Genomic DNA, 24,509 nt, shown 5'->3' with positions numbered 1-24,509 from the left:
CAACACAGGGAATTGGTGGGTTTTGCAAGAGCCTGGACACGTATGTGAGCGTATTTGCCCGTGGCTTTTCCTCTGCACACACAACAGCCAGCGCTGCAGGGCTGCTGCCGTGACTGGAGCTGTTTGAGGGACGCTCTCTGAGCCAGCAAGTGGCTTTGGATCACAGCAGAAGGTGGAGGAGTCCTACAGTACCAGGAAAGGAGAAATGCAGAGCAAAGTGGTAATAAACAGGAAAACTTCTTGATTTATGCTCAGAAGAGCATGTTGCTGGCAAAGCGCAGCACTTAGTACCTCATCCCTCCAGCAACCCAGAGACTCTGCTTTATTTCTAGGTCTTAATAGCTTGTCATAGACCCCACAACAGTTTGTGGACCATGGGGGCAGAGCTAAGGGGAGAAGGAGCAACACCTCACTAGTGCATTTCATTAGCCTGGGGGCATTCCCTTTGCACTTTTTTTGGCTGAAATTCCCCACAGCATTTTTTGGCTGAAAAAAACCAGCATTTTTGGCTGACTAAGCCCTCTTGCCTTGCTGCAAGGCTCTCCATGCCGTTACCTCTGCCTTTCCCAATGCACACAGGGCTTCCAGGCTCAGCTGAGAGTGAAGTTGCTAGAGGGTCTAAGGAATACCGGAGCACTGGTGTCTTAAAGCCCCATTACCACTTGGCACAGAATGTACTTTTATATTTTATAGGATTGAAATCATTTGACCTCTGCCCCAGATTACTGCTGACAAAAATAATCCAGGGTTTGCTGTCACTTGGATGACATGGGGGTGCAGGCCTGAGAGGAAGATGGCACCCCTGACAAACCCTCTCCAGTGAGAGTCCCGTCTCCCTCCACCCCACACAAGTCATTTTGTAGGGCCCCCACCCAGATCTCTGCAAAGTCCTGCCACGTCAGGGCAAAGGGTTTGGATGTCGTGTCTGCAGTGGACTCAGTGGCTGCGCTTGAGCACAAACAAACAATGAAGTGGCCCTGCCTAGCCAGAACCCCTGCGCTTTGCGGGATCTGGCTCTTGCTTTCCATATTCCAGACTTCAAAAGATCTGGAGGGTGTTTTGCTTAGATCAACAATCAAATCCACCACAATTTGCTTCAAGGCCCTTTTGACATTCCCCGTTAGCATTTGCACAGTGATTTCTTTGGCTGTTTTTCTGCTGCAGGCGTAGATCAAAGTGCTCTCTCTGACCCCACCACCACCACTTGCCATTCAACTTGCATTCCCCAGCCACCACAGCTTGTCCAAAGCTTTTACAACAAGGTTGTTCTATCACCTATGAATATCATCATTCAGCACTGCGGGTAGATCTGTGAGCTTGTTAATAGTAAATGGTGATAAGAAAACCGCCCTTGGCAAAGGCAGAAGGAATATTGCCCTGCGACAGCTCCCTTATTCTGGGCCAGCTCAGGACACCACTCTGACAGCCAAATGTGGGTTTATATGGCAAACATGTTTGCATGTCTCCTGCTAGTGACTGCAGGATTCTTTCTCTCTTCTCAGGATTAAGTAATGAGGGAGACAAGTTTCTTGGTAGGGATTGTCTTCCTTCCCAAAATACTAGAAGCACCACAGAATACCAATAAAAAGAAGGCAATAGAAAAACACAGTAACCATTCATAACACACAAAACCCAGAGTTTTGTAGAAAAGCCATTCACTCCATTAAATAGTTGTCCTGGTTTCAGCTGGGAAAGAGTTAATTTTCTTTCTAGTGATTGCTGTGACAGGAATGTCAATAATGCATATTGTTTTAGTTCTTGCTAAGCAATGTTTATACTTTTCAAGGACTCTTCAGCCTCCCACAGAAGCTGAGAAGGAGCACAGACAGAACAATGGAATGCCCTATGAAATATTCTGTACCATAGATGCCATGCTTAGCATATAAATGGGGGTTGGAGGGAATCCAACGCCCCCAACCAATGGGGAGGGGAATCCATGATCACTGCTCCAGAAGGTACCAATTCACTGGGTGGTGAGAGTGACTTGTGTCATTATTATTGTTATTGTTATTTTCCTTTTCTGTTATTATTAAACCGTTTTTATCTCTACCCATGAGTCTTTTTTCCTTTCCCCTTCCCCTCCTTTTCTCCCTCTTATCCCTGCCCTTCTGGGGTGAAAGGGGGAGAACTGTGTGAGCAGCTGGGTGGTCCTAGCTGCTGTCTGGGGTTAAACCACAATAATAGTGAGAACCAAAGGCTGTAAAATTATTGAAGTAAAAGGTATCTGATCAGAATTCAGGCAGTTAAACTGCTTTCACTCCACAATTTAAAGCACAAACTCACCACCCAGGACTGCCTTTGAATATTCCAGTAGGGAACGCTCATGGGGAAGGAGTGCTCTGACTGATATCATTGTGATACACCTTCTTACTCTTCTCTATCAGATTTAAACATTAACAGTTGTAATTTCTCATCCATTCTGGGCAGTCGGATCTTGTACCCAGTTGAACTGGCCCAACCTAATGCCCCCTCAGCCACCCTTCCCCTTGCACTCCACGCACGCTTGCTTTTGCCTTGGCTCCACATCATTCATTTATCTCAGGCTAATTTTGCCTGTGGAAACCTCTCAGGCCCTACTTTGTAAGTATTTGTTCCACACAGTTTTACTTTTAAAAATGACAACACAAAGGGAAAGAGAGGTAAAAGAGAAGCATAATTCAATTTGATAGAAAACAAAAGAATGAATTACTTAACACCTACTTGGCAAAAACATGCTTTAGCTAAATCCTAAGAGCTGCACACAATGTCGCTGGCTCTAGGAACGTGGTTGTCTCTGCTGGCAGTCATTAGTGTTGTTTATATGTACAGCAGGTCCTCTAAAAATAGCCATGTTCAAATTAGAGCTGCAAAAACCCTGATGCAGTGATTCTCTGTGGTGTCCTGCCTCATCTCTCCTCACACTCATCAAAGAGGGATTTTGCCTCTCACTTCTTCTAAACTATTTTTACCCACCTTTAATAGCACAGACCATTAACTCAATTACTGTGTTGAACTACGTATGTTCAGGGAGGAGACCCCAGATGCCTTTGGTCAGCATAAGTTTTTAGTTTAAGTAAGAGTAAGTGCTAAAACAGAAGTGGCAAGATATGCATCTCACATGTCCTTATTATCAACATTTCAGCATTTGGAGCTTTGCTTTTTGCAAGCATCTGCTGCAAATGTCTCAAATATTATTTGATGTTACTCCACTGGTTTTCAAAACTGTTTAGTGAGAAATGTTAAATGCAGTCCAGACCCAAACATTTGAAGATTTCTCCGTAGGTCAAGGAAGTGCAAGTCGTAGGTCAAGGAAGTGCAAGTCATAGGTCAAGGAAGTGCAAGTCGCAAAAGCCAGTTATGCACAGGATTTACAAAAGATACTGAAGGGTGTTCAAGCAGAAAAATAGACCATTGAAAAGCTAAAACCAGCCATTGATTCTTATGTAAGTGTTACCTAATCGTTATTTCTTCCCAGAAAACAGTCCATCAGAGCTGTCTCTTGTTTCACTACAAGTGTCCCCTTTGTGAGGACCCTTGACAGCAACTGTGAGGTTTTTAAGTACTATTTATTATCACCATATAAGCTTGACTGCAAGAAGCAGTGTTTGCTTTCTCCCCTGGGAATGTGAATGGTATTGCCAGGGACACGCTATCATTGCTGTGGGAAATACAACACCTTGCTAATCTGGCATTTGTTTCATACAAGAAACTACACTGCAAACACTAACCATCCCTTGTAGTAACCACACATCGGTACTTTAAAATGCAGCCACTGCAATCAAAAGAGCCACCAGTATTTTTCCAGGCAGAGTAGAATAGAGTCATAGAATGATTTAAATTGGAAAAGACCCTTAAGATCAAGTCCATCTGTAAACCTAACACTGCCAAGTCCACTATGAAACCATGTCCCTCAGCACCACATCTACCCATCTTTTAAATACCTCCAGGGATGGTGACTTAACCACTTCCCTGGGCAGCCTGTTCCAATGCTTGAAAACCCTTTCAGTGAAGAAATTTTTCCTAATATCCAAACAAAACCTCCCCTCGCGCAACTCAAGGCCGTTTCCTCTTGTCCTGTTGCCTGTGTCTTGGGAGAAGGGACTGACTCCCACCTCTCTACAACCTCCTTTCAGGTAGTTGTAGACAGCAAAATGTCTCCCCTCAGCCACCTTTTCTCCAGGCTAAACAATCCCCGTTCCCTAAGCTGCCCCTCAGTCACACTGTGAAATACTGATGGTGCATTTTGAAAGGCTGAGTGCTCCCTAGAAGAGGACTTACAAGAGTCCTCTTTGTGGGAATACTCTTTTTTTCTTTTTTTCCTTTTTTCTTTTTTTTTCTTTTTTTCTTTTTTTCGTTTTTCTTCTTCTGAAGCACAGGGTGGGTCTGAGGAAGTCCTCAGGCAGTTGTCCATCTTCCTGGTATCTAACTATTTGATTCTCAGCTTGCATATAGGTGCCAGACTTGCCAACTTTGCTGTGAGCTATATTTGATCCTGTGACGTGCAGGGGAAATACTCTGCGGTGTTCTGTGCAATATCCAATGCAGCAGCATTTTCTCCACTGGATGGAAGGCTGAACTTGCTTTCCCTCTGCCTGCAGCTCTTTCATGTTTGCTTTCCCTGGCTACTCAAATGTGAAGTAAAATTGAGGCTGTACCTTCACATTTAAGACCTGGCCTGCTTTAACATAAAGCCCCCAGCCTCTACTTTTTGGTGACACAAGCCCATGTGAAAGAAAGAACAGACACATGTGATACATTTTGTGAGAGCCAGATGGTTCCTTCAGGCAGGGACTGGACGTTTCTGGCTAGAAGGAGTGCTGAGCTTCCCAGGGGTGTTTCTCTTGGCTTAACTACCCCATGTTGAGCCTTGGCAGGCTCCAAGCCTTAGGTGGGCTTCAGAGCTGGGCACTGGAGCTGGAGAGAGAAATCACCTTTTTTTGCTTAGTTGAAGGCCTGAGTGAGAGTTTTTCATGCTGTAGGAGAATCATCTCCTCCCCTTGAGCGATTGACACGCTCTCTGGCCCTGCCCTGCCACCGCTGTTTGAATGCCAGGGACTGGGACAGGCTGAAACAAAGAACTGAAGATGATTAAGAGCGGCATGACACTCAGCCCCTTCCCTCCCCATCCCAGTGACTTCTGTGGGATTTAATCTGAGCTTTCTCTGATGAAAGTTGTTTCATGTACACAAACTAACATGTTGCACACATATGAAGAACCATTAAACATTCAAAGTCTGTAATTCTCAGCATTTATGCTGCCATGGAAATGCAAAAAGCTATGTCTGAGAGATATTTCCAGAACAGTGTAGTTAAGAGAATTGCATCTGGAATTACTTATAGACTCATTCTTTGGAACGCTAAATGGTTTCATCACATGTAGATATCATGGCTAAACTGTAACCGAGTGGAGCAGAGCATCAGGGACCCTACAAGGCATGTCCACAGCAGGCAAAATTGTAATGGTCTAACATCAATTCTAAGTATTACTTAAGTGTTTTGGTGGGTTGCTTTGCATCTACGTATAGATTATGACTATGGTCAATTTTCCATCAACATCTAATAAGAAGATGCTTGCACTTTTGCAATCACATGAAAAAATGACTTTGCATAGATCAAGAAAGATATTACCATAAAGTTTACTTGACTGTGTTCAGAAATTTATCAATTGCTCATGGTAGTGCAATGGTACAATCAACTGCAATGGTAGTGACACAATGCCTTGTAAAAGGAAATTATTATAAAAATAATAGTATTGGAGTTTCTGAGAAGACAATCCTTGAAAAATATGTTGTTGAGAAATATGAAAATACAGAAATACAAGGTACCTGTTGCAGGAGCAATACAAATGTGCAGCATGGTCCTATTTAATGACTGCTATGGTTCACTGGATAATGACAGCCAATTAAATTGTGCAATTTTTGTAAATTCACACATAGTTAAATAAAATTTCTCAGAAAAAAAAAGTACTCTGGTGTATTGCTGACACATGAGCTGCACTTTCAATGGCAAAAATAATCAAACAGCTGGCTGAGAACATCTTATTTCTGTAACCACTTACACGGAAAACCATGGAAATACCAAAATGTTGCTGATGATAGTTTTCAGTGATATACACCCCGCCTCAGTATGATTATCTTAAGACAGGAGAGAACAGTGTCAGAAATACCTCAAATATTAAAAGGAAATCTAAATTAAATAATTTCCATTTTGACAACGTATCAGCTAGTGATAACATTAGTGTTTGGATGACATTTATCTGCATATTAACACAAAATTAGAACTAAATTTTTCCTCCAGTATCAGTCATGTGGTATAATCTGTAACTGGACAAAGTAAGCCAGAGAGAAGTTATAATTTGATCCTAGATGTTGCAGTCAAAGTTTCTTACCTTACAAAGGCATTAGAAAATAACATGATACTTCATCTGATACCTCGATTGCATGTCTGCATATCTGCACAGATGGTTGTTGCTATAACCCTGCAGCTGAAAGAAGCTTCAGGCGCTTTTGCTGTCAAACCCAAGTTTGGGTTTTCACAAACCTTCTTATTTTAATTTCAGCCTGTGAGTTTGAAAAACGTGTAAGGAATAAACATGCAGAAAGCTACAGTGAAGAACAACCTCCTTGGAAGCATGTTAACTTTGCAGAGTTGAACGCTACAAAGCTGGGAACTTAGAGAAGGGAATTTGTTTATTTGACCTAAACTTGGTGCCCTTGTACCTATGCATTATGAAATAGAAATACAGAAACCTAAGATTATCTGTGCTCCTGGAAAACTCCTGCCTTATTCCATGTAAGGAATGGATGTTTCTTGGGTATGGATACCTTCTTTTTACACCAAACGGTGTCATTACTTTAAGGAATTTTTTCATTAATGCATGATTTTTAGAGAAACCCTTAACTGCATAGAGACATTAAGTGAAGCAGATAATGTTCTTCAAAGCTGACACTATTTACATTGTATTTACATGCAATGATTGTACTTAAATACCTGCAATGATAACTCTGCCTGCTTCTTATGGAATAGGACATAGCTTGAGACAATTGAAATGAGAGTCCTTGTAGAAGGTGGTTTACCTTTCCATTTCCCAATTAGGACCAAATTTAAAATCATAATAGCCAGCCAGAGAATATCCAGGTTAAACCCCGTCCCTAATCAGTAGATCTTGGAGCCCGTGGATTTGGCTAGGCATGATACCTTCATAAATAAAGACAAGAAAGAAAAAGGGGATGGGGGCAGTAAGGAGTTAATAATCTCCAGTCTTGTCTGTCGTCTCTCCCTGTGAAATTTCAAAGTTCAGTTATAAGCCTTGTACTCTTGCAGACAGGGAAGTAAACATCATCAACATGAATTTAAAGTGCTTTCAACATATTCCTGATCATTCAAGCAGATAAGGAAAACAAAACAAACAGAACAAAGCCATCTAGAATATACTTCATTTTGTCAGTTGAAATAGAGAACGTGTTTTTACAGAGTTCCAGCCTGACCTGAGCTAGATTCATCAAGTAATTAGCCACTATGAACCACTCTTTTGGCTTACTTAGTTCCACACTGTTGGGTTACTGGTCTGTGATAGTTACTGACCTTTTTCTAAGGACATCCTTGTCCCTGTCTTAGGAACCCTTCCTGCTAATAATGTTTGAGCATTTTTTCCACATAACTTTTGACATATAATTTTGCTGTGTTTTTCACACTGAGGGCACTACCGTATCATTTCTCTTTCCCTGCTGTTTCCAGCATTGTCACTTACAGCCTTGAGCCCTCTTTTCTGACGCAGCTGGAGGATGGCAGCTGAGTGCAAAAAACCTTTCTGCAGAGATTTCCATGGGTAATGTTGATTCTCCAGGCAGCTGCGGTGGTCCTGCAGCAAGCTTTAGAGCTCCTTTTTATAGTTGCTCGTATCAGTATGCTTTGACTCCCGGGGCCACAGTCATACTGAGAATAATCAAAATACTGCCACTTCCCAGACCACACGTGGATTTGTAACTTGTCCTACCAGCTAGTAACCTTCATAGACGTGAAGCTGTGAAGCCTTCAGGGAATAGAGGAAATTATTTTTTTTAAATATATTTCTGTCTTTGCTATGCGGTCTGTTCTAAAGTTCAGTGACTGCTGTTGGAACAATTCACGTGAACAGGTTTAATCAGGCCTGCAGACTACAATTATGTAAGCATGATGCAATTTTCTGGGACAAAAATATGGAGCAAGTTCAGCATTTCGTTACCCATCAGGAGTCTCAATCCATACGTAGGCGAAGGTTGACTAAACTTGGTAGGTAGCTGGTTGTAACAGGAACCAAAGGCACCTGGATGTGATGGTGGCACTCCTTCGCCTTCTCAGCCGGATGAGCTGTCTGGTCCCGGAGCTCATTGTGCCTAGGTTAGAATACACACTTGCAGTTATTTTTATATATATGTGTGTGTGTGTGTTTATTTCTTACTGGCTATTTCTATACTGCCAAATCTTCTTAATCTAAACCGTTTTCCCCAAGTATGGAGTAGCAGATTTTTTTCAGGTCGTGGGAAAGTAGCTCAAGCCAAACGGATGCAGAGCAGAACTCCAACAAAGCAGGGTTCACTTGTGTGGAGTGGTTTACTAAATACAGACACAAAGATGAGTGGCTGTATAATAAACCACACAAGTTAGGGAAGCCACGTATGCTTTGGGAATTTCTTCGCTTGCTTGGGGTACTACAACACCCAGTCACTTGGAAGAATTATCTTTTTATCTCTTCTAAATGCTGCTGCATGCACATTTTCTAAACAGGGGCTATTAACCATTTTGTGAGCAGTTAGGGTTTTCTTAAAACTTAATGTCTGGATCTGGAAAAGCAGAGCTGCTAGCTTTGTTGGGAATGGTGTTACTCACTGGTATTTCTAAATAAACAGACTCACCCATGCTATCTTGAAAAAAGCCACACTATATCCACACACCTTCTATATCCACGCACTCCTTATCCCTTTCTTGGTCCTATTGCGCTTTGCTTCCCCCTAACAATTTCTTTTCATTGACCTTGCTGCAGACAGTGAAAGAACCTCAGGCAAGAAAACTAACACATTTATGATATATGAGATAATAAAATATTTCTCTATTCTCAGGCGGATAAAGAGTCTTTATGGCCCCCATGGGCAGCAAAGAAAATACTTTCAGGCACAAATATTATCAAAGGCTTTCTCCTGATGCTTCTTCCCCAGTTCTGGGCTAACAGTAACAACAAGCTTGGGGGTGGTATGTGAGGAGCTGGACCACATTTCAGTGCTGTTGAAGCACACGTGGCATAGCACACATTTCACAGCATAAAGCCATACCAGACTAATTCCTAATAAGGCTGAAAATTTTGCTGGTATTGTTATTTAACAACAGCTACTCTGCAAACACAAATAGGGAAGCCTTCCTCAGTAAAATACAGGGTACAAGACAAGTGGAGCTTTCAGTGCCTCAGCCTGTGAAACACTTGCCTGCTGTCTTCATCTGCCTTTGCAGGGAACACATCTAAATGCCTACCCTTAATGGGAAGTCACTATTTTAAGGACTTACTCTGGCAGCAGCAGGATGGGAATTTCTACCAAACACACTCACCATAATGTAAAAATATCAGGGATAAGGTTCAGATGTAAAAGGCGGGTAAAAAAATTTACATAAGGTACATTTCTTTTGTGCCAGGTGGTCGGTAGGAAGGCTTTGAGCTTCACTGGTCTGAACATCACCTAAGTCCGCCCTCCTGCACGCTGCCACTGCCACCAACTTCTTCAGAAGTAAATAGTATCTTTTTCTGCTGACTGCAACACCAAGCACATGCACTTTTCAGATTCAAGGTTTTATGCATTAGTTTCTTTGAATGCCTTTAAAAGCAGCATGATATAATCTGCCCAGAAGGGAGCAGCACTGATAGCTGGTGAAGGACAACCAAGGTATTATCTATTGCCAGAGTGTAGGCTGGTTCATATTATCAGCCACAATACGGGGATGCAGTTATTGTTATAAATTAGCACTGAAATTTAGGAATTATTTCTATTAATTGATTAACATTCTAAGTAGCTTCCTTTACAGGAGTTACGTCACGTTTCTTCATTGGAGCCTTCGTGTGAAACAGGCATAAACCTGAGTGAACCACAAAGCTATTATGCTTGTATTAGAGCAACAGAAACTGTATATAACATTTAAGGCTTGCTGACAGTAAAAATGCACCGTGGTATACACAAGGCTACCCTTGATGCACTGCAGATGTACCCTTAATTAATCACAGAAACAATCTGCTGTTTCCAGGGAACTTTTGATGGATTCATTTTAAAACGAACACGCACCAAAGAGCCTGACCTTGTCAGGTGAAGTATAACCCTATTATCAAACAAGACTGTGGCTTCAGGATTTGGGGCAGAATTAGGATTCTGCCTAACTGAGGCTTCCTTCTTCTCTTCCGCGGGACAGCATTGCCTATTTCTATTCACAGCTCTGCCAAGGATTTTCTGTGCGACTTTGACCAAGTCACTGGGGCAGAGCTGTTTGCAAAGCGTGCCTCTGCCTACGCTCCGCCAAGGCAACGCTGGCGGGATGTCAAAGCACAGGCTTGGCACAGGCACTGGCTGCTGACTCTCCCTGGGCTGGTTTGTAATCAGGTTCCAGTCCTGCCAGTACCCAAGCGTGTTCGTGACGCCGCACAGTAATTCGAGCAGGACCACCCTCCTGCAAGAGAAGCCCTACGCCTGCTGAAGCACAGAATTTTCCCACAAAAAAAAAAAAAATTAAGTTCTGCTGAACAATCACGAACTTTTACAATCCTGTGATGGCAGTTAAACCAACTACAAATCTCTGTATTTTTCCCCTGCTGTTGGAGACGAACTACTTCCACATTTCTGTGTGGGTGATTGCCTTTGATCCCACAGAGAGGAGGTAGCTTGCTCGAGGAGTGTGCTGGGAGGGAACAACTGTTGATCTCCCTTATGAAATCCCATCTGTTGTCTTCAGCAACTCTTACTCGCTGGTTGAACGAGATAATGTTTCTCTAGCAGTAGCTGTAATTTTCCAAGCACTTTGCTGGGTGCAAAGTCAGAACTTGATTCAAAAAGGACATGCAGGGATATAATTTTGCTCTCTCCCTTCTGTTACACAGTGTGTTACGGATTAGGCTGTGGACAGTCAGGTAGGGCAGAGTCCACGTGGTTTTCAGGGATTGTTCGACACATCTGAAGACAAAGAGACATGTGCTAATGTTAGAGGCGGGTTCTGGAAATGAGCAAGCCTTTTTTGGGTATTATTTTGGGTATTATTACTCCACGTTTTTGGCAACCTGACATGTATTATTTAAATCATATTTAAATGATAGTTAGTTATGGTGAAAACTAAGTCAGCAGAAGCTAAAGTTGGTAATATTTCAATGTTACAAAGCATTGACTTTAATGAATTATTTGGAGAAATTAAAGGTAAGAGTGTGAGGATCAGGGGCGGGGGGGGCGAAGCCCAAACCAAGCAAGTGAACTCAAATACCAACACAGCCAGCTCTTCTCGTTGGTTATGGAGAAATTCCTTTGGTTTTAAGGGCCATACCTGAAGCCACTCTCCCCCTACGTTAGTGAGACATTTCCCTCGCACTCAAATAATTGAATTTTTTTCCAAGACGTGACAGGAACGTGAAACACACAAATCTAAAGCAGTACCAGTACAGATTCACATCTGTTTGCCCCCCCCCACACCCCCGCTCCCGCCCGGCGGAGAGGAGCCGAGCCCCAGCGGGGAGTGGGGGTGTCGGAGGGCGGTAGCCCGCCTCTCCGCCGCCCGGCTCCGCGGTAGCGGAGCTGCCCTGCCCGGCGCCCGGCCCCTGGCACGGGAGGCGGGACCCGGCGGCCGCTCCCGCCCCTCGGAGGGGGGCGGCAGGAGAGTTGAACTTGGGAAGCCGCTCCGTATGGGGCCGCGGCGCTGCTCGGCCTGAGGAGAGACCACCCGGCGGCCGAGGCGCCGCGCTCCCTGCCCGGAGTAGGGCGGGGAGGAAAAGGCCGAGCGCGGACGGCCGATGGAGAGGCGAGAGGACGGGCGGGACTGGGCGTACAGGTAGGGCTGCTGCCGCTGCCGGCGGCGGCGCTTCGCTTCCCCCGCCCCGGGCCCGTGTGGCGAGCGCCGGCTCTGAGGCGGGTGCCGTGGCAGCGGCGTGCCCGCACCCCTGCCGCCGCCCACCGCGGCCGCCTGCCCGCTCCCACATGGGCTCTCCCGCAGCGTGTGTGTGTGGGGATCACGTTTAAAAATACCGCTTGTGCAACTTCCCTGTGAATCCGCATCGCTCTGAGGGAGGGAGCGAGCCGCGAGCGGTGGCTGGCAGAGCCTTGCAGGGAGTTTGGGGTGGTTTTTTTTTTTTTTTTTTTGGTAGTCCCTTACAGCAGCCTTTCCCCCTGTGCTGGTATCGTGCCGAGGGCCGGAAGGTGAATTTGGAGCCGGTTAACCCGGGGAGAGCGAAAGGTTCCTGGCGGAGCGCTCGGGGCTGCGAGGGGGCGGCAGGAGGCCGGCGGGAAATGGCCGCCCCTCCGGGGGAGAGCCCCGGCACCCACCGGTGCGGCCGTTAACGTACCTGGGGGTGCTGATAACCTGCCGGCAGGTTAGGGAAGGGGACTTCCTTAAAACACTGCTTCCCGGCTCTCGATTTTCCCTTTCTGCCTCAGGAATGGAGTTCAGCGTGAAATTAATCTGTACTTGCTGCCCGGACAGTCGCAGCCGTAAATCGGTGATGTGTTTTCCTGGCGGCGTTAGGATTTTTTTGAGGTTTCTCACGTTCCGTGTCTCCAGAGAAACCTGTATCGGGGGTTTCGATGTTTTTTGGTTTTTTTACACCTGTGTTTTTTGTGTCAAATTTGAGGAGTATACGAATACAAAGGTGACTCTTCTAACTGCCGATTAGGTCGTACCAGTTCGAGGTCTGAATATTAAAATGTTCTTCTTCTGATTCACGCTTTACTACCTGTGATGGTCCCGTGAGCCGGAGTTTACCCAAGGCCATGCTGATGCTGCTCCATGGACAAACTCCTTTTCCATGAATGAAATCATAGGATGGTTTGAGTTGGAAGAGACCTTAAAGACCATCTAATTCCAACCCCCCTGCCATGGGCAGGGACACCTCCCACGAGACCAGGTTGGATTTTAAGCCTTGGTGTCTGTCTTACAAACTTTTCTGTGTGGACAGACCCCTCTGCCTGTTTAATACAGAATCATAGAATGTGTTGGGTTGGAAGGGACCACAAGTGCTCTGAACTTGAGTGATAATCGGCGGGTATAAAGCATCCCGGGAAGTTGCCGTAAATCTAGTTTAGCAAGGTGACTTGGTGTATCAAGCTAGAACAGAATCAGACTTGCAGTTCTGAAACTCCGTCGGTGCTGTGCTGCCCGAGATAACATGATGTAACACTGAAAAATTGTTAAAGATAATAAAATAAGCATTCTTGGTACTAGTTATGAAGGTGGTTAACTGAAAGATTTGTGTTTGTTCTTATACTTCCATGAAGATAATTTCAGAAATAAGCCCGTCTAAAAAATAATCTTTGTAACTTGTTCTTCTTGTTGTCATTTTTCTGTGCAGAACTGTGCGGAAAGTGAGTTCAGGCCACATGTGAGCAGTTGCGCTATAGCTTCATACTTTTCAACCGTTTGTATTATGGAGAAAAAAACCTCCCAGACTTCTGTGTGGTCATAATTTGGGTCAATCTTGCACACAACGGATCCTTTGCTCCAAAAACTCCTTACTTCTAAAAGTAGTGAAATCTGTAAAACTGACTGAACATTGCATGTTTAAATTCATTTACTTAAACAGCTTTGATATGCTAAATCAAGTGTAAGAGTTTGTGTAAAGTAGGTTTTTGCTGGGAGGAGGGAGTTTTGAGCTGCTTTTAGAAATAGCAACTGGAAGTTATTTAAAGCATGCTTGCATATTTTTTTTTTTTTTCAGCTGTAGGTATGTAGAACATTTGTACAAGAATTCTTTTCTTTTTTATTTTGTAGGGTTGATCCATATGGGTTTGAAAGGCCAGAAGACTTTGATTATGCGTCCTATGAAGCATTCTTTTCCAGATACCTAGTGGTACTCACTAGAAGAGCAATAAAATGGTCCAAGCTCCTAAAGGGGAAGAACAGTATACAGAAGAGTTTAAAAGGTGAGCTGTATGTCTATTTATAGGTAAAAGTGGATTATGTTGGAACCAATATAAATCATATTAAATTAGTTTGTATTTTTGAATGTTAAATGCTATTTTTGTCTTCAAATGAAAAACAGTAGTATAAACGGTAATAACACATAAGCAAGTGTGCTGTTGTTAGGGGGACTGCTGATTTGATTTAAAGCTTGCAAAGGAGTAATCCTTCTTTGTCGTACGCTGTAATATCTTATTACATCTGTAACCCATTATGGCTACTGGCTCTTTAAGATACCGTTTTACAGCTGTTTGTTGTATTGTGCTCTGCTCTGGGCTCTTTAAAACAACACGAGGTTATGTAGAAGACACTGTCTTGAACCCCAGGGGTCAGGGTGTTAGGGCTCTCGGTTGCTGGCTCTGACAGTTTTTTAGATTGCTGAGATTTTCTAGCTCTCCTTATCCTGCTTTTGTAAAATGATGTTCCCCTCACAGCTAAAAAGATGTGCACTAAGAACTGATGCTAAATGCCTTATGGAGTGAAGAAACTAAAATTAATGCAGGAGCTAATGCAACACTGGATAAAATGCTGATGGAACTGCTAATGGCTGCTTCAAAAAGCAAGAAAACCTCTAGTAATACTTTTATCTTGCAAGAGAGACAGGGAAAAATAAATGGAGGGAGTGAGAAGGTGGCAGGGAATACTGGGAGACTAGAAGGTAGGGTTTTTTTCCTTCTGTTCTTTCTCTGGGTTATTTCATATAAGCATCTAAATTTTCCTCTCCGCTTTTAATGATGCGATACAGCTTGCTTTCCTTGGGAGTCTTTTGGAGTTGGGCACAGTTCTCTATATGTATGTTAAAGAAAAAAATGAGTAAAACTAAGCAAAAGTTCATCAGGCACTAACTGTAACGTAGCTGACTACTTAAAGCTGTGCTTCAGGTGCAGACTTTGACTGCTAATTCTGGTAGTTTTGTTGTTTGGGGTGGGTTTTTTTCTTGGCATCAAGAATGGGGTGATAATTAGTGAGACATTTTAAGTATAATAGTGTATTTAGTATACATGTGTCCATTTTAAGGCTGAGGAATCCCAGAAAATGTAGGTTTGAGCTATAGTTGATAGATTATATGCTGCTAACTACTTCTACTACTTCTTTTTCTTCCATATGTAAAGAAGCTTTTGTTTACGGTGTCAAGTTTGAATATAGCAATAGCTGTGTGGTATTTTGAATTAGTGGGATTTTGAACTTCTGCAGAATTTAGTCTTCTAGTTGTTGTGGAAAAATAATCTCAGGTTTTGATTCATCTCTTCCTTCTCTTAAAACATGCAGACTGTGACAGTGGCAGTTTTTAGCGATTTCTGTGAGTTTGTTACATTTCTCTTCCCTTGTGTTGCCTGTTCCAGCATTGTGGACACAGAATGCTACTGTGAATGCTTTTGGTCTTATTTCAGAGCCAAACCTGTGACTAAATCTCTCAATTTGTCCACCAGGCTTCAGTACTGATGGTTGTGCTGCCCCACTAGCCATGTAATGGCAATAACCATTAATGTGGCTGTAATCATCTCTAATAGGCTACTGTTTGTGAAAAATGAAATACCATAAATCCACTGAGTGGACACAGGCAATGGCTCTTGACTGTTGCAAGCCCTGTGGGCTAGTGCATCATCTCTGACATGATTAACTTTTGCTAAAGGTACATGAATTTGTAGACTATGCATTGTCATGTATATGTGTGATATGTAATTTTAAGGAGGGTGGTTGAGAATAAATAATGTTGAGGAAATGCAGTCTGAGTGTAAATTCAAAGTTGTTACAATAACACTGCCTCATTATCGTCAACTGATACCTCAGAAGAGCAGAGCAACAAGTTAACCTGTACAATTACTGATTTTTAAGTACTTCGCTTCTTATATCAGTATTATCATTGAAGTCTGCGGCATAAGCACCTAGAATTACGTAAGCAGTTGTTTAGGTGTGTGCTTTATCCTGCAAGATAATCCTGCAGTGATTTCCTTGCAGGCAGGCAGAGACCAGAAGGTCTGCCTTGTGATACGCTGATTTTCACTCCTTCAGGACTTGACTTCCTTGCTCTGAAGCTTTGCTCAGGAGCTGCTGGTTCTCATTACCTTCTCCTCGGCTGCAAGTTGGCCATAAGCTAGAACTGAGACGAATATTTGATTTGCTGCTTTCCCCCCTAGAACACAATAGCTGTATCTGCGAACCCATATCCTTATTTTGAATTCTACTGGCGCCTTTTCAAAACGCGTCCTGCTGTGAGTAGATGTGAGAGAGGCATTGTACGTGTGGTATCTATCTCAGTCGCTCCACGCCCATTTGTCTTTACACATAGAGAAGATCATAATTCCTGTCTGGGTGAACAGGAAGAAGTGATGACTTGTGTTAATTTTCCAATTTGGAAATGTGGCATGTTCACATGCTACTGTGTTTGCCTCACATCCAGGGTGGTATGTATGTGTATAATTCTGGTCTACTGTAAAGAAAAATAATTAGACTACATTTTAACAAGGGTAATTAGGCAGTGTATCCTGTTGTTCTGGATTACAGCCTTCCAGCAGGGCGGGTCATGGGAATTTTGGCTGACAGTTCCTTTTGCTCATTCTCCACTCTTCCTTTTTGTTATTTTGTGGTGTTTTGTTTCCCCCTCTACCTTTTGTTATATTCAGTGTCTCCTCTGCACACGTGAATTTTCAGATAGTGTTCAGTCATTTGCCTCTTCTCTCACTTTGATGCCACTGAGATCCTTTTGATTTTTACTTTTCTCCATTCAGCTGCTATCTTTGTGGGACCAAAAGACAGCTTTCTGCTCTGGCTTGTTTACAGGCGGGCAACAAACTGACGTAATGACCCAAAGTAGCTTAATTCTAACCAAAAGTGTGCTGTGTAAAAGAACTTGGCTGTAAGTGGATTAGTCAAAACTAACCAGTAGCAGAAGGTGCTTCCTAGTGTCAGAGGCTGATAAAATACAGTGAAAGGTGAAAGTAATAGTACTGAAGGGTGGTTATAGCAGGGGCGCTTCTGTTTCAGCCCAGGGTTTGAAGGAAGGAAGGAGCATCTTAGAAAGTCAGTTTTTGTGTTTGACTGTAACCTGAACATTTACAGCACGGATCTGCTTTGTTTCTTCTATGATGCAGTCGTAAAATAAACCTTTCGATTCCTTACTGTATGCTCTTTTCAGCTCTTCTATAGAATTTTTCCTCTAGGATCCAACTTAGTTTCCTCACCGTTCAACAGTAACTAAAAAAGTAACTGAAAAGTGCAGACCCTTTTCAAAATCACACTCTTCTAATATTTTATAGGAGATAATTTTTGTTTTTAAATGGGGTTTTCCTACATACACTTAGTCCACTTGTGGTGTAGAGGTAAACAGTGTTAATGGGAGGAAAATATAAATACAACTTTACCTAGAGGCAAAAACCTCCAGAATTCTCATATTCTACCATTACACAAAGACAGACAGGTTTGAAGTGGCTTACTTATTTTTACATTTTGTTACTATAAGTAGTGCCCAATATTGGAAAATGTTATTTTCTGCATATTTGCCTCTTGAATTTACTTTAGGTATTTGTCAGCACTTCTAGACTACTTCCCTATCATGTAGCTGCTTTTTCTAGTAACAAGAAAAACATATTAAAAAGTAGTGTCTCTAACCTCTGTAAACTGGCACTGTATATCAGAGGTAATAGAATTACTGAGGCTACTTTTATTTGTTTAAAAAGAATTGGTGATGTTTCACACTTCATTAATGAAGAGGCAAAAATTTCACATGAAGATATCTATTACACGTGATTTAAAGCTTAGACTGTTGTGTACACTGGAGTTGTCCTGGGAGTGACTCTGAGTGCAGATACTCAGGGCTGGATGGTATTCAGCAGTGCTACTTTTGAGATCAAGCCCTTGGTTTGATCTCAAAGTTAGAGTCAGATGTGCGATTGGAGACACGTGTACAACCTGGCTTCATCTGTGAAAGCTTCTTAAATGTTACAGTGAGAGGATATTCTGCAGCGTGGACTGTTTTTGTGGGCTTTTTAGAAGTTCCTGAGGATAATATGGAAGAGGGCCTATAGAAAACAAAATAAATACTTCTTTGTATAAACCAATGTAATTTTATGTGTATAATATGGCATATATATGTATATATAAAACATTTAATTGCAACTGTCCTTGTTTTCAAATCAGTTTTGCTTCTTCTGTGTGCCAGTTTGCAAATCCTGGCAAGTGTGATAATGATGTGAGGAAGAAAAGCACCATGTGAAGGGCTTTTCCATCCCTCCGGGAGTGAGGGGAGCTGGGGTTGGTAGACTTGGGGCAATACAAGCCTCTGGCTGACTATTACCGTGAAAATGATGACACTGAGGAATAATGAGTGCATACTGTGCTGCAGGGCCGCTTTCCCCTTGTGCCAATGTCAAAGGCTTGTCTCTGCTTCTCTTGAATTTAATGTGTATTGTTGAATGTGGATGTTGGCTATGCCTTCAGAATTGACAGCTGTTCCAGAAAAAAATGCCATTGGAGTTATATGTTAGAATAAGATAATCCAGTAATTTAGCCAGTAAATATGCTTCTAGAGACATTCGCAGGGTCATCCAAATGTCTCTTCTCAATGACCTAAATGGGACTGATTTCTCATACTCATTTCCTGCACTTGCTATGTCCATCTATAGGATTTCTTGAGCATTAGCGTTCAAAATCTTGTAAAGAAGATAAATTGGGGATTATTAAACAACCATGAAAACAAGTAAATTATTTCCAGCCTGTCTAAAAGAAGGTTGCAGTTAAAGTTAGTTTACAGCTGGAACAGTAGAGACTGTAACGCGTAGTATAAATCCTCATTGAAAAGCTAAACAAAAACTGTATCGGGGTTTTTATTGCAAATGTGAAGGGTAAGACTGTTTCTTTCAGAGAAAGTATGAGATTTTAGGTGAGTGAAATGCCCACTAGAGATGCACAGATCTCTCTGATGACATTGGGAAAGGAACTTTAGCTCCTAAAGGACAGACAGCTGCAATTAGGTAGAATGTATTTAGAAGGAAGCTGACTCAGTTGTTGTAGAACCTTGTTTCTCTCTGCTGTTTTTTAAGGCTTTTAATTCAGGCAGCATTTATCTTGAGTTACAGATCTTTGTGATTGGATAAAACCAGATTAGGTAGTGATATTTTATGTGTGTCTGTGGGTGGAATAAAAATCCCCACTCTTCTTTGAGTCCTGTAGAATTTAGGGACAAGAAGTTGATGCTCTAATTGATAGTCTCATTCATTTAGTAAGAAATATCTGATTTCTTTCGTAGTTTCTTCTCCCTGGAAAAAGCAGTAGGATCTCAAACATTCAGCTGTCTTTTTGGGTCATAAGGGGTAATGCTGATTTAGGATTCTGTACCAATGAGCAGCATTGGCTCCTTATTAATGTCTTTCATACCATTCCCAGGAGGAAGCTGCTTTGTCTGTCATTAGCCTGATGCTTCTTCCTGCAATCTTGGATCCTAGTTATTTACACTGAATCATCTGTTTAAAAAAAAATCCAACCCAGTGCACGCCCTGATGATAAATATGATGCAAGAGATTAAAGCTATTTTAGATTTGAAAAGACTTCCCCAGTCTTTTCAAACAGTCTAGGAAAAATCATCAGCTGCTCACTCACGTCTCCAGTTCTTCCAGAGGCTTATTTAGACAGTATCCACGTATTTGATATTTCTCAGTTTCTGCTATGATTTCAGTGGTTAGGTGCTAAACTGAAATGCTAGGGTTATGGTAACAGCCATTTATGCTAGAGCATAACTAAGCAAAGAAGAAGGGCTGTCATGTCAGAGGCTATTAGTAATGTAGGGAAAGAAAAAGTCAGTGCTTTTCTGAATGAAAAAGGACAAAGATCAAGGGGAAACTTTGCTGTTCATATCTCTATCCGGAAAGGTGGGAAGAAGAGGAAAGGATTCAAAATCCTAATGGGGGAATAGAAAAGAGAGGAAAGCCTGGGTCTGGAGATCTGCGTGGGGACTCTGAGTGGCAAGAACTTACAAGTGAATTGAAAATATACTGTGTGGCTGAGAAGGAAATGCTTAGGCTAAATGGTACCACAGGAGGGAAAGCATAATAATCTCTAGTCAAGAGACTATGACTTCTCAACTTTCTGTTGCTCATTTCCAAAAGAAAAATATAGCTGTATTATTATTATTTAAAGAAACAAAACAACACCAAACTTCTTGTTTTGCAGTGAAGAGATATATCAGGAAAGGCATCCCAAATGAACACCGTGCATTGATCTGGATGATTGTGAGTGGGGCCCAAACCAACATGGAACAAAACCCTGGATATTACCACAGACTGCTTGAAGGAGAGAAGAATGACAAACTGGTTGAAGCAATCAAAACAGGTTATTGTCTTGATAACACTGATTATCTGTTCTATGTCCTTAAATGTTAGAGATCAAGTTATGTCATGGAAAACTTACGTTTCTATAGTAGTGGTTTAGGTGCTGAATTAACATGTCAATTAGATTAGCCATAAGCTGTTTAACAGCACAGATCTTTCCAGGTTCATCGTGTGGTCAAAAGCATTAAGGAAGATTAGAAATTATTTGGGAAGGAACAGAGAACAAACCAGTTACAACTTCGTACCATGATACCTGCCTTTGTGTCTGTTTCTCCTTACTTGTGTCCCAATGGGAGGCTGGAAGAGCAACAGGGATGGTTGAAGATGTGGTACTGTGCCTGTATGAGGCAGACAAAGTATGCTAGGATTTCAGCTTGAGGAAAAAGACTGCTGAGGAAAAAGCTGCTGATAGAGCTATATGAATTATAAATGGTGTAGAGAGGGTGAATGGGGAGCAATTGCTATTTGTTTCTTGTAACATGAGAACTAAGGACACTGAATGAAATTTGCCATGCTGCAGGTTCAGAAGAGCGCATCACTGATGGCACTTGTTACTGGATGGTGCTGCTGAGGCCAGAAGTATGAATTGGTTTAAAAAGGAATTTGACAAACTGAGGAGTGGGGAAATCCATTTGATACATGAAATCCTAAACACTAAATATGAATCCCTGAAAGAATGGAAGCGTAGGCAGGGAAATACCTCTCCTCTACTAATCCATTTTATATAGGCTGTCTGTGAACGTCGGTCAGTGGCCGATATTTGTGACAGGGTATTAGGGCAACTAGACCTTAGACTGGCCCACTGTGTTTTTAAGAGGCAGTAGGGGAGGACAAGCAAGTAGAAGTTTGATGTAACTGATATTTGTCCTGAAACTTTCCATCCTGCTGCAGCAGAGCTTTTGTAAAGAAGTCAATACAGGGTGAATTCCCAATTAATGAGTTAAGAGTTGGGCTGTGCTCTGGACAAGCACAACGGTGAGGTTGTTTTATTAGAATGGCAGGTGCAGTTATCATCTTTTTCCTCTTAAAAATAATCAGGTAGTTAAAGTTGGGGCTTTATGGATTTTTATTTGAGTTGGATAACCATCTGAACACTTCTTGGTTTATGCTGAGTTTCTCTCTGCCTCTTCCTGCAGCAGCAGCGTTATGGGCTTTTGGGATTACACACCTTAGTAAGGCATTTCGGAGCATAAACTTTCCATGTTCCTACGAATATGAAGACTAGCCAGAAATCTTCAGGCTCATATCCTGCTCAGAACTAGAAACAGTAGAGCTCTGACTATGAACACAGAGGGAGCTACTAAGGTGACTTTTCAAAGCCAGCCTTGGTAAGGGCCTGGAGAAGGATCACAAGAGGGAGTTGCAAACGGTTTATTTTCTAGTACTAGACAACAACATGAAGCATCATATCATGATAGTAGGTGGCTTTTCACACAGGCTATACCACGAAATAAAAATATTTCTGTGGGGGAGGAAAAATAATGGAATAATATAAAGATCTACTTGTGAATTATGGAGGAAATGAAGTTTGAAAGAGCTACTGCATTGATTGGAAACTGCAGAAGAGAAAACTAACAAGGAGCAAGTCAGGGAAGGGATAGAGAAAAATGGGTTGTAGGTTTTTACTGGGGGGGGGAAGACCTCAGGCCCGGGGTGATTGTTTCTTCCTTTCTGAAGGGAAATCTATGTGGAGTGGAAGGTGCAAAAAACTTAAGGTGAACGGAAACCTTGTGTTTTATAAACTTGTGCTCCTGTTGACTGTGCAAATTTTACAATGGGCTTTAGCTGAGGACAGTTTCAGTGTGAATTGTTGTCTGACATTTTTTGTTTCTGCCTGTGTCGTTTTCCCATCACTGTAGTTGTTTTGTAACAGTAAACTAAAGTAAGATATAGACTCTTGCTGCCATTCACGTCTCATGTCTGCAGTTTCCAAAATTTTCAGGCAATTGTGCTGTATTTAGTCCTGTGGTCTAGCTGTAAAGTTATAGCCCAGGATGATGCTGTGGTTTAAAAACCAGAGAACAGCAACCACGCTTTCTTTTTTTCAGGGGGATGGGCAAGAGGACAAAGCCAACCAAAGAGTTTATTTCAAATTCAATTTAAAACATGCGTAAGAGCCAATGAGTCCTGTTTCTTTTACATGCCCAGAAGCTCAAAACGATTTTCATGTACGTTTGGAACTTACTCTCAATATGGGCATGTCTTTAATGGGATATAATCAGGTTAAAAAGTGCAGGTAGACTGTATAAAGAAATAGTCTAATCTTTAAAGAAAAATGTGATTAGTAATAGCAATAAATGTCTTTCAGATAAATAAATCTAAACAGCCCTTTCACCATTTTTGCCCTTTAATTTGCTGACTCTCAACCCGTGGGCTTTATTGCTGGTTTTGTTTTATATGACACTTGCTGTTTGAACATATCCTTTTTTTTCTTTTTTTAAGAGAAACGTAAGAGAGCAGTTTTCTTGCTCTAAACATGAAAGAGTGAGCTGTAAATAATGCAGGTCTCTAAATTTTGGTGGAAATTTTCATGGGTTAGTTTACATAGACATTTAGAAGGGCATGCGTTCCTACTGAGCTTTGTTGTTCATGCCCTATTATAGTAAAGTTTAGTAGGACAGGCAGGATAAAATGTGGCTGTCCTCCTAATGCAAAGGCTACGTGCTGGTTACAAAAAGGCTGGGGTGTAAGTTGACCTAGCTTCCTTGCAGTAAGCCCCTCTTAGGCCAGGCCATTGAATTTCAGCGTATGTCTGTGCCTGGAAGTCCTCTCATGTGCGCATGCAGCTGATATCCACGTTTCCACTTTTTGTGTTTCACGAGGAAGAGTTGTGGGTGCTGTGAAACTCAGGGTTTGATATTTATCAGTCAGTCCCCTGAGCCTGCGTTGCACCTCGTGACTGCTGGCATAAGGACCAGATAGTAGTAGTATTGGAACTTAGTTTAGCTTATGGTGGGTTCAGAAAAGTAGTTCAAACAATAGCCATTGCCACTTCTCTGGAGACAGTGAATATTCTACTATCAAAGTACTAATAAGCTTCTCCGAATGGGGTTAAACTGTTAGCGAAGGTTGGGAATTTTCATGAGTTTAGGGCATTTAACTGTGCAAGAGCAATGGGAACAGCAGTGTCAGCTCTTCTGGGTCTCTGTAAGAGAAGCTGTATCAGTTCTTATCCAAATGGCTTCCTCATCTGGTCTTCTGGCTACCAGAACAGCTAAAGGAAGAACTGGAGGAGTAAAGTGTGTAGTGATACTTCCTCAGAATGTCTTTCCTAGTCTCCAGTTATCTGTGGTTTGGGGAGTTCCCGAGTCATACACTGCACGTTTGTAATTAGTAACACTGGATGGGGAAAACATTCACAAAAAAACTCTGGTTGCTCCTTTTTTATGTCCTTCACTTTGCTTGTGATTTTGCAGATTTGTGCTGTCTTGCTCATAAGCATCTCCCTCCAAACTAAGGAACTCTAATCCACCATGGTTTATACTATGTACGGTAGCTATTTCATACCTGTGATCTTCTTTGTTTCCGTTCTCTTCTGTAATTTCTCCAATTCTAATATCACCTTTTGGAGATGAAGGGGGCTGGAATTTACGCAGGTGCTTCTCAGATTTATATGGTGGCATTATTTTTCTTTTATAGGAAATCCTAACCCTGTTTGTTTTCTTGATTGCTGCAAGCTATTGCACTGTTACTTGGTGCTGCTGGTGGTGGGTGTCAGGCTCAGTTTCTCTAGTTTTAGTTGATAGAAAACTTGACCTTAACTTAAAAAAAAAAAAAAGAAACCAAACAAAAAAAAACCACGAAAAACCAACCAAACAAAAAAACCCCCCAAACCTCCAAAACAGTTTCTAGTTCCAGGTGCTGGCAGGGAAACAGTTGAAGATGAGGCCTAAATATCCAGTTACATCAAATTTAAAATACCCTTTAAGTATATTATTTTTACAAGTTGTAACTGATGACCTAACCTCATTATTCTGGAGGTTTGCAGTGGAGTTTTTGAATGCTTGTAGTTGGCAGTTGAGGTGAATTTTTGTTCTGCTC

General features: G+C 42.1%; 1 protein-coding gene across 1 annotated transcript in view; it reads left to right on the top strand.

Moving 5' to 3' along the window:
• The first annotated feature begins 11,813 nt into the window (after window positions 1–11,813).
• GRTP1 (growth hormone regulated TBC protein 1) overlaps window positions 11,814–24,509 on the top strand; it is a 38,477-nt gene continuing 25,781 nt past the window's right edge. The window contains exons 1-3 of the mRNA XM_063338194.1: window positions 11,814–12,024; window positions 13,957–14,108; window positions 20,311–20,469. Coding sequence (XP_063194264.1) covers window positions 11,987–12,024; window positions 13,957–14,108; window positions 20,311–20,469 — 349 coding nt within the window. The 5' untranslated portion in view covers window positions 11,814–11,986. The remainder of the gene's footprint in view (window positions 12,025–13,956; window positions 14,109–20,310; window positions 20,470–24,509) is intronic.

This window comes from Chroicocephalus ridibundus, chromosome 1 (genome assembly GCF_963924245.1).
Source record: "Chroicocephalus ridibundus chromosome 1, bChrRid1.1, whole genome shotgun sequence".
Lineage (NCBI taxonomy): Eukaryota > Metazoa > Chordata > Aves > Charadriiformes > Laridae > Chroicocephalus > Chroicocephalus ridibundus.
Note: the sequence above shows the minus strand (reverse complement) of the source record. Positions and strands in the feature narration are given on the sequence as shown.